The sequence below is a fragment of the Phragmites australis genome, chromosome 2 (assembly GCF_958298935.1).
Source record: "Phragmites australis chromosome 2, lpPhrAust1.1, whole genome shotgun sequence".
Lineage (NCBI taxonomy): Eukaryota > Viridiplantae > Streptophyta > Magnoliopsida > Poales > Poaceae > Phragmites > Phragmites australis.
In genome coordinates, this window is record NC_084922.1 from 47,555,885 (window position 1) to 47,566,806 (window position 10,922).

Genomic DNA, 10,922 nt, shown 5'->3' on the forward strand with positions numbered 1-10,922 from the left:
CTTTGTGTTTGGTGGTTCGTCGTGGTTACGTGTGGTTCCTTTGTCTCGAGCCCTTCTCGATTTTTGAGGGGCTAGTGGTTGTGATGCTGCGAGTAAACACAACGATCGAGTGCATGCGTCTGTGCATGCCAACAACTATCATTTAGAATTCCACCAGTGTACACATCCATCGTGTACAAAGATGTTCCGTGATGGCGCTCGAAGAGTGAAATCAGGCAGCTTTTATGCCACCATTGTAGGATGGATTAATGAATGCATGTGTTTGCATGTTGAGTTTTAGTTTTCTTTATTTATCTCATAAGGCCGATTTATATCCGTTCTTTTAGGTGACGTTTGTGTAACAGATACGTGCATCATGCAGGGGTGAAGCCAGCGTCGGAGAGAGGGGGTGCATGGCTCTTTAATGTTCATCGGAGCTACAGTAATTTACTGTTTATTAGAGCTAATTTTAATAGTATTTTTGGATAGGAAGGGGTGCATGTGCACCCACACGCCATAACCTAGCTCCGCCCCTGGCATCATGGACGTCTTATTAGGGAAGACACTGTGATGTGTACTTTCATTATCTCTATTATTTAAAAAACATGTATGCTTCCTGAATCCTTCATGCATCCACATATGTTTTGCCTCTATGTACTGCCCTCTCCACGTTTTGCCCCCCACCTTGCCCACGCCTACAACACACCTCGATCCCTTCAACCCCCGTGCTCCAAGCCTCCAAGAAACTCTATCCTTCCTCCTTCCCCCACCCCCGTCACAGCGCTGCCCACACCACAACATCATCCTCCTCCTTGCCTCCTCATCGGTGCCCTTCACCTCAGCCTCGACCTCCTCCATGCCTCCCTCTTCACCGCCCTCCATAGCCACAGTTCCGCCCCTTGGGGCTCCGCCGTCGAGATCTGCTTTGGGCCACCGCCAATGCTCATGCTCAAGCCAAGTCATTGCTTTTAGAGGGAGTCTCACGTGCCACCTCACCGCTTCTTCGCTCTCATGCTATCGTCGTTGATTCGCCACCCCCACCCGTCGCGCCACTCTAGCTTGTCCTGCCACTGGGGCAAAAACAAAACATCCCCCATGAGATGATTTTTCCCATTCCACGGGCTCGTGCACGCCTCTCCTCCTCGCAGGAGGCGTCGGCGTCTCCCCTACTCGCGCCTAGCTCTGACCTAGATGGCGGTTGCTACTTTGCCACGTAAGTGATGGACTCTCCTCCTCTTCCTAGGTCTTTACGTCCCCTTCCATCTGAGTTGGGTTGGGTTGCTCCATTATGGTGGTGCACGTAGGAAGGCATGACCGAGGAGCGCAGGGAGATTGGTGTGGACCACTATTTCGGTGATCTGCTTGCTGGCGACATCGTCGATGGCGTTGCAGTTAGTTCTAGTGGCCGGAGGGCAGAAGAGGGGAAGAATGTCTTTCTTGCTGCGCAAGAGGAGAAGATTTTTCGTGCAACCGCTCGCTTGTTGTGGAACTTAAAACCGCTCGGAGCTGACCTTGCTCTACACGTACTAATACTATTATTTCATCGAAAGGTTACAGTGTCATCTACCCATAATGATCCAAATTATCTATCACGTCCTAATGTCTAACTTTTACTATGATAAAAGTACTCTTTGCATCTTTCGAAAAGATAAAAGTACTCTTTGTAATATTTTACCAAGTTGATAACCCTTGGAACATTGTTGTCATCGATCGTTTTTCAGTCATGTATTCTGCTGCCATCTGAATTATAACATCCCAAAATACTAGGTAGTAGTTTTTGATATAATTAATTGTTGTTAATGTGAGACTACACGTTTAATTTCTAAGAGATCAAATTTCTTTAAAATTTTAGAGTATAAATTGGATTCTTTCATAATTCATCTGGTGTGTTCAATCTGTGATGATTGATTTATTTGAGATTTTCTTTCTTCTATTTTCTTGAGTTTTTCTATGCATCAAAAATCATGTTTCTTTATGCCTAGCATCTTGTTTTGAATTTTGAGAAAAATCGGTTTAACCAAAAAAATTAAAAAAATTAATCAGATACACTTTATGGCATGTATATTTTAGTAACTTTTAGTAAAAAATTTAGAGCCTATCTAATTAGGTTTAAAAAATGAAAATTTTCTTAACTAAAAATAGATGCTTACTTTGCAGGCCATATTCTCCCTTCCTAACCTGTTTTCTTTGTTTAGGCGCAACTCAAATCAACCAACAGTCATACGAGAATGGCACAGGAAGCTTTGCATGTCGTCCTCCTCGCCATTCCGCTCCTGTGCTCGTCATCAGCCAAGGACAACGGCCATGTCGCCTCCTATATGCTGTCCTCATCCTCAACCATTTCTCAGCAACCACCACTCTCTTCTTGTTCATCTCCCTCACGCAACCCCCCCCCCCCCCCCCCCGTTCTTTCTCCTCACCAAAGCACATGAGCACGTCGCCACCATCTCCTTCCTTCTCCCTCACGCCTGCTCCCAAATCCACAACCATCTCCACTCTACAGACCCATCTCCGCCATATCCTTTAGTTCAATCCACCGTGCTTCTCCCCAATCCAAATCTAGCACCATGAATCAGAGCTCCTTCCTCTCTTTCTATTCCACACGAGAGCAAAAGAGTAAGCAGCATCCTATTCCATCCAAATCCGGCAACGCCTTCCATGATTCCATCTCTCTCTCTCTACCACACGCTGCTCCTCTGCCGCCGCTGACCTGGGCACACGCACGTGCAAGGACAGGTGAAGCTCGTTGCTGTGTGGGGCTGCCTCACCACCGCCATGGATTGCGGCCTTGCACCGAAGCCGTCGACCTAGAACATCGTGGGCGGGACCCGAAGCAGCTGAGTCGAGAAGACTTGCCACGCCGTTTCGGGAAATCGCCACCACACTTCGTCAACGACCGCCGACTTCCCTTCGTCCTCGTCGGCCTTCCTCCACAATGATCGGCGACCCTGCTTTCCCACCGGCAGCACCGCCCCGCACGCCATCATATCGGCCGTAGCTTCCACCTCATCCGCAGACTCGAGCGCGTCGTTGCGGGCGCTCTGCTCCTGTGGCCATCTCACGCAGGCGCTCTGGCTCCTCGAGTCCTTCGTGGAGCCGCCCGATGAGGACGCGTATGTCGTGTTGTTCCGCCTCTGTGTGTGGCGCCACGCGGTGGAGCCTAGGATGCGCTCGTGCGCGCACGCGGACAAGCACCACGCGTGGTTTGGCCTCCGCCTCAGGAACGCCATGAATGCAGCCCTCGTCTTGGTTAGCCTTGTGGTGAGCTTCATATTGCATTCCAGTAGCTAGCTAAGGCCGACTCCAGCGGACCCCGTATCCGGGCCGGGAGCGGAATCCACGTCGGATACGGGCCGTTTGGCGTGCGGCTACCGTCTCCAGCAGAGCCCGTTTCGGGTTGAACAGCGATGCGGGGAGAAGCAAAGCGTCGGCAAAACTGCGGACGAATGCGGCGGCTGCATCACTGTGGGCGAGGGCAGTTGTGCGGCGCGCGGCACTCCCACGGTGGGAAGGAAGCGGAGCTGGAGGGGGAGCGCAGAGGGGAGGCGGGAGGCGTCGGCGGGCGACGCAGGCGAGAAGAAGCAGGCGGCGCGGGCAAAGAGGACGCGTCCCCGGGTCTGGAAGACTGGGCGGCGGCGGATCTGGCGAGCCAGATCCCTGGATCTCCCCCTTCGGTGTGCTCCGCGGCGGTCGCAGGGGGTCCCTGGTACGTCCTCGTCGCTACTTGTTGCCAGAAGGCGGGGTGGGGAGGGTGTCGGTTGCGGTAGAGGTGCATAGGCGGTGGGCAGGAGTTCGGAGGCGGTGGGCGGAGGGGGTGGACAGGGTGGGGTGTGGGGAGGTCGGAGAACGGCGCATCCGACCACGGCGGGGAGTCCGATTGATGGGGGTTGTTCGGAGAATTTGCTCCTATGGTACATAGGAGTGGGGGTACAATTGCATCTGTGGTCATGCCTTTTGAGTCGGATGAAGGCGACGGTGGTGGTCGCCGGCGTGAGGTCGTAGGGCCTTGTTGTGAAGATCGTGCAGGGGGATGTAATTGCTGCAGCGTAGGGGACGGTGGGGCGAAGGACTGCTGCTCGTGCATAGATGCACGGGAGAAGGCAGTGGGACGATTTTGAGATGAAGGAGACAGTAAGCTAGTATGTTGAACGAGTTGTGTGAAATCCATACCGATTTTGTATGTTCATTGCCATGGTTGTGAGCTTCCTGTACATGCATTGATGAATGGAAAAGATGAACAATACCTGGGTGAAGGTGTAGTTGTAATTTCGACTGACCATGGCACTTCCATGGGATATGTTTGTTTGTGCTTCATCTATTTTAGGAGGTGAATTTTCATACTCAATGTTTAGGGTGAAGGTGTAGTGGTACTGCTTTGTAATATATGAACTCAATTCGGGTTAACCCTTTGTGCTATATCCTGCTGTTCATGGCTCTGCAACCATCCTATGGTCGTTTGTCCTGCACCTGTTTTGGGAGGTTAGGGTAATGTTCACTTGTGTAGTTAGGGCAATGTTAGTTTCAGCGCTGGACTTGGTGTAGGTAACTGATGAACCGAAATAGGGTGTGGTACTGCAAGCCTAATGGAGTAGATGGAACTTTATAAATTGGTAGGAATGAATTGTAATGGGACTGATCTAGAATTGGGAAGTGTTGTACTGTACAGAACTTTGGGCACTCTTTAGGTACCCTGTCATTTCATTGCAGTAGGAATGGAATGATGAACCACAATTAGGAACCAAAACAAGTGGTAGTTGCCAACACATGAAGTACATACATTGGTAGGCATTGAGGTAGGCCCTGTTAGGTTGATCCTGTGTGTAGGTGAGATGGTTCCATAGTATGGGTTAGGGTGGGATGTCTTTTGGAATATTGGATAGTATGCGTGTTGATGATTGGCCTCATTATAGATGGACGCTCCAGAGCTGTCGGCCCTTCTGTCAACGCTCCAGGACAATGTCCAGGAGGCTGCACAAGCGTTGAAGAAGGTTGCCGTCAACAATTTGACAACCGACAGCTGCCCTGCGGCCATGGATATGAATCGAGCCCTACTTGAGGTAGAGAGCATAGCTCAGGACTTGGAACAGCTTGTGTTTCAGGTAGAAGATGCTTTGATCAGAGCTAGAGAAGGCGAACACTCAGGCCCCGAAGACAACATTAGCGTACCCGGCTTCGATGAAGCATCGGTTGGACCGGGCAGTGCAGAAGAAGATGTACTGTCCGACGAGTGGAGCTCGGAGACCGTGTTATGTGCTGAGTCCGTCGAAGAGTACTCCATTGAGTCAGACCGATCATGGAGGCTATAGGATGCAATGCTGCCTAGAGGCTACTATAGGCCGATTAACGTAGAACTGTGTGCTGTAAACTTATTTGAATCGTGTTTCAAACATGTTATGTACCCTCTCTAATATGGAATGCTACATGCTGCTATTGTTCTATATATGTATGGTGCATGCGCTTATACCAAAGTATGCAGGGATTCTATGGAGTACGCAGATTTTCTGAGAGGGGACGACGATGCTATTCCATGGGATGATGTAGTACCACTGACCCAAGAAGGATTGAGTGGCTCACAGGCCCCAGAGCCCGTGGTGCAGAATGACGATGCACAAACAGATATACCTGCTGGTGGAGGCCGTGGGCAGAGCTACACGATGAAGGAAGACCTCCTACTTGTTTCTGCCTGGCTCAACATTAGCATGGATCCGGTGGTGGGTTCGAACCAAAGTTTGGGCGCGTTTTGGCAGCGGATCGAGTCTTACTTCCACGAGCACAAAGACTTCCCGTCCACGTGCAACAAGAAGTCGTTGCAAGGGAGGTGGGCATTCATTAATGGGATGGTACAAAAGTTTTGCGGCCACTACGCGCGTGCAATGCGTAGTAGACGCAGCGGTACCATGGAGGGGGAGACGGTACGATGTTGTATGCCACCGTCACATTTCTCTTGTAAATGATGTTGCACTCGTCCTGTACTATAATGGTGCCTTATTGTGCACGTTGTTGAGGCTTGCAAAATGTTCCAGGCAGTTGAACATAAAGAGTTCACGTTGCTTCCTTGTTGGCGTGAATTGCGACACCATCCGAAGTGGCAGTCAGAGGCTTCCAGGAAGAAGCAAAAGACTTCCAACGCAGCAGGAGATGGCAGCCCTTCATTGACTCAGAACATGCCACCATCACAGCCTGCGGGAATTGCACAAGAAACAGGTAGCGAAGGAGCGGTCCGAGCTAAGAGACCTGTTGGCCGGAGCCGGTCGAAGGAAATAGGGCGTGGTTCATTGACTGCTTCCAACTCGGCGTTGGCACCAATGAAGGAAGTATTCGACAGGCAATTTAGTATGAAGGAAAAGTTCGAGAAGGAAAGGGCCGAGAGGTTCGCGGAGATGATGTATGTAGAGCGGCAGCACCTTCGCCTCGAGGAGGAGCGAATGCAACTAGAGAAGGTGAAGGAGGAAATGAGGATAATGAACATGGATTTATCGCAAATGGACGATGACCAAAAAGAGTATTACAAAAGTCTTTGTCAGAGTATCATTGCTGCTAGGCGCGCCTCATCGGGTTCTACGTTCTGAAATTTGAAGTTCTGATTTAAACAATGTTTAGTTGGTTCGGACTAATTTCCAGTTTGTATGCAGTTTGTTATGTAATCATGTGTTCTGAACTTGGATGTCAGTTTGTGTTCTGAAACTTGAGGTTCCAAACTAAATTTGCCTTCGGTATGTCAGTTTGTGTTCTGTAATTTGAGGTTCCAAACATTGCTGTGTTCTGTAATTTGCGTTCAGATCTGACATTGATGAATTATGAAGATGAGTTCTGCAATGGCAGCGCGTGTGCTGATATTTCAGATTCAAAACTGATAATCGGTTGTCCACCTGTATGTTAGCTGAATTTTTGAAGCTACATGGTCTTGGTGTAGTCTGAAATTTTGAGGATGTGCTGATTTTTTTTGCCTTCAGTTGTGAAGCCTGATTTTGAGTTCTGCACTTGCAGCTTGGTTCCTAAAATTTTAGGTTATGGTGTCAATTTTGCAAATTGTGTCCTCCAAATTTCAGGTTATTTGTCGAATTCAGAATTTGCAGAATGAGTACCATACGAAACATAGTTCATTGACAATCAGGAAGTACCACATTACAACAAAGATAATTTGACACACTATCAGTACGAAGCACAGTACAATGCACTAAACGTGCAGCTCCATACCGATTGCACAAGGCAGCGAATGCAAAAACATAGTTTGGTCCAATTAGTACCATGCCGCTACACGTCGCCTCCGTGTAACTGCCAAAGGTGTTCGACAAGGTCTTCCCGGAGATTAACATGTGCCTGCTTGCATCGAATTGCATTGTACCGTTGGCTCAAGACCATCAATGGTGGCGTCACGTCGTGAGAAGCCTGCACGTCTTCACCTGCTCCCTCGTACGCGTAGTCCACATCGTCGTCTTCGCGCTCGTCTTCAATAATCATGTTGTGCATGATTATGCATGCGGTCATGATGGCGGACAAGGTTTCCTCGTCCCACAACCGTGTTACCCCGCGAACAATAGGAAACCGCGACTGGAGTACTCCAAAGGCGCGCTCCACGTCCTTGCGGGCCGCCGCTTGTTGCACGACAAAGTGTTGCCGCTTGCGGCCGACAGGAGCCGGAATGGGCTTCACAAACGTGGCCCATTCCGGGTAAATTCCGTCAGCAAGGTAGTAACCCATTGTGTAGTCCTGACCATTGATTGTGTAATTAACCTTCGGTGCCTGTCCGGCGGCTAAGTCGTCGAGGAGATGTGATCGGTGGAGGACATTGATGTCGTTTAGCGAACCAGGCATGCCGAAAAATGCATGCCAGATCCACAGGTCCTGCGACGCGACCGCCTCAAGAATGATAGTTGGAGCGTTAACATGCCCCGTGTAAGACCCCGCCCACGTCGTAGGGCAGTTCTTCCACCTCCAATGCATACAATCAACACTTCCTAACATACCGAGGAAGCCTCTGCGCGAGTTGATGGCGAGCAACCTCGCAGTGTCCTCCTCATTAGGAGAACGAAGGTACTCATCACCGAATACCTGCACAACAGCATTGACAAAACGACGCATACTCTCAATGATGGTGCTCTCACCAAGACGAAGGCACTCATCGAGAGAATCAGCCGGCGCATCGTATGCTAGCATACGAAATGCCGCAGTCACTTTTTGCAATGCTGACAGCCCGAGCTCTCCAGCTGCGTTTCTCCGCTGCACGAACCATGGGTCCTTCTCTTCAACAGCTGCAACTATCTTCATAAACAGGTCGCGTTTCATCCGGAACCTGCAACAACGCACATGTTTATGAACAACACACCCTTTTTAAACACTTTAACAGTTGAGAATGTAACAATACCTGCGCCGGAATATGTAGTCGGGGTACACGGGAGGATCGGCAAAGTAGTCGTTGAACAACCTCATATGGCCCTCGTGCCGATAGCGGTTGATACACTTTCGACCTGGGACTGAGCCCCCCCCCCATGGTCGCCTCTCTGATTCCTCCAGGTCGGCTTGCCAAGCTCTCATACCCTCCATGAACAAATCATCTTCTTCATCGGACGAGTCGTTGGACGGGAAACACAACTCCCTCAAGTATTCCTTCCAAGCTTGCCGAGGATCCATTTAGCTACCTTGCATTTGCAACCATCCTCCTGCCTCCTTCTTATAGTGCCTCGAACAATCTTCTAGGGGAAGCAAGCACCCTCCCTTCCACGAGAAGCCACTACTCCAACACCTTCCCCTGCAAGCCACGTTGTCTTCCGCAACAAGCCCGTCAAAATATCATACCTAATTTCACGAATTATAAAACCTAATGAATGTCTTCACAAATTTTCGACGTACCATTCATTTGCGTAACATGACCCCGAAAATTAAAAAAAAAGAATCCTGCACCGGCGGTTATGGCGGTTACCAACAAAACATTAAAAAACATGAAAGAGAAAATAGAGATCCAGATATAAAGGGTTCTGCTGGAGATGAATGGAATGGGGGAGGCTGTAATAGTGTTTTTGAGGATGAAAATTTAGAGTACCTGCTGGAGTTGGTCTAATAGTCCATTGGGCCACTAGATGCCTAATTAAGACAAAAGCTTGATTAGTCAGTGAATTAAGAACTAGGATTATGTTGAAGTGTTACTGAAATGCTGGTCGCACACTCGGTTCATCGAGAACCAAGCATTAAGTAGTTCACATCTAATACATAACACAGTAGCTAGTAAACCAGTTAAGCTACTTAAAACTCTAACTAATATATGTTAAGCCTAGCGAGATGCACAAGATCCGTGTAAGGCACATCAACCCCACCTGTCAGCCTGTGTGCACTCCAATTTAAACGTTTCTTTTTGCAAAATTCATCTAAAGTCTCTATCAACCATTTCTATGCAGAAAGAAATATGGCTATTGTGATTGTGGATTTTTTGGATTTTTGTATTTGCGTCTCTTGGTGTTTATCATCGAGTATTTGGCATGTACATAGTACGATCAACGATGAATTGAATGACAGAGATCAGAAATATCATAGAGGCAAGCAATCCCTTGATCATTTTGGACCCAGTGTTTAAATTTATTTTATGCATTGATTATGAAAATTTATTATGCATACGGAGACATTTTATAAAACTGCTAATTGGGATAGTAGTCATGACCTAATTAAATCAATGTCAACTCTTCTTGATTGTTAACCTTACCATTGTCACTCTAGGCTACGAGTTGACATGATAATGTCACTTGGGTAGAATCAGACTAATATGCGATAGAAATACTTAGCCCCGTTGTCTATCAGCAATTTATTTAGTTATCACACTATCACTTGGGACATAAAAAGATTTGTTAAAATAGTCAAGACATTGTTATTGAAAAACTTAAGTTGTTGTTCAGACGGTGGCAGGTTTATATCAATATGAGTCAGAAGGTGAGTGTCGTCTCATAGAAAAATGTATAGGTGGAGACTTGCTCGTTTTGTATAAGGACCGGTACCTTGTACCTAGAACTAAGGGATCAGTATAACCACATGTGCCGGTATGGATGACGGCCCTAGCTTATTAACCCGGTTAGTTCTACCCTTGCTTCTTAGAGTTGGGTCTGTATGTGTGGGTAATCCATGAGGTGGGTGTATCCGAATGGACTCCCATGGCTATACGCGTGGGACCAAAGTCTGCTGACATAACGATTAATACCCTCTGAACTAGTGGGATCCAACATACACGAGGGCTAGCCTCGGGATACTTAGTTTAAACAGTAAAGAGGGGATTAATATTAATCAGGAAAAGCAAGGGTTAGGATTAAATGGTGTAACAGCTTTGTCATGACACCGTATGTACACCTTAACATGTAGAGTGTACGATATCGACGGGTATCACCAAAGGGAAGTTCATGTCTTGTCGGTAAAGTGTACAAATTCTTCAAAGTAATAAATCTATTCAAATAGCCGAGCTCGCGGTCAAGAATTCCTTAAGAATGGCTACATGGTTTAGATTATTTATTTTGGAATGTCATGTTTCACTTATAGGCACTAGTGTAGGTATTGTGTATGTCTAGATGCAAAAACAATCTTCATGGTCTGTGATAGACATGAAGTTGTCTTTGTTCATTTATTTGCTATGTTATTTGCTTTATGCTCTTTAAAATTACGTTGTGAATAATTTATTATGAGTAAATTTCAAATTGTCATTGCATTTATGCAAAACTTATATATGCTGGCCATCCTTCAATTCAATCTTCATTTATTGTATCATTGCAATACATATAGCTTGCCTCTTGAAGTTGGTTATTCAGAATAATGCTAGAAAATCAGGAAAAAGATGATACCGGGTCTTTCTAGGATTCAACTTCTAATCGGTTGCCTATGGGGGGGGGGGGGGGTTTAAGGCACACCCACTGGAAATTTGAATCTATTTTGTTGTATATTTTTGCTGCGTATTCTTTTATATTGTAGAC

At 47.5% G+C, this 10,922-nt stretch overlaps 1 protein-coding gene across 1 annotated transcript; it reads right to left on the reverse strand.

Annotated features, from left to right (window-relative positions):
* Positions 1-7,233: 7,233 nt before the first annotated feature.
* Positions 7,234-8,852, reverse strand: LOC133908286 (uncharacterized). The gene is made up of 2 exons (XM_062350279.1): positions 8,345-8,852; positions 7,234-8,272 (listed from the first exon to the last, which is right to left on the reverse strand). Exons 1-2 carry the CDS (start codon positions 8,608-8,610, stop codon positions 7,234-7,236), a joined length of 1,305 nt encoding a protein of 434 aa, XP_062206263.1. The 5' UTR covers positions 8,611-8,852.
* Between the last annotated feature and the right edge of the window lie 2,070 nt (positions 8,853-10,922).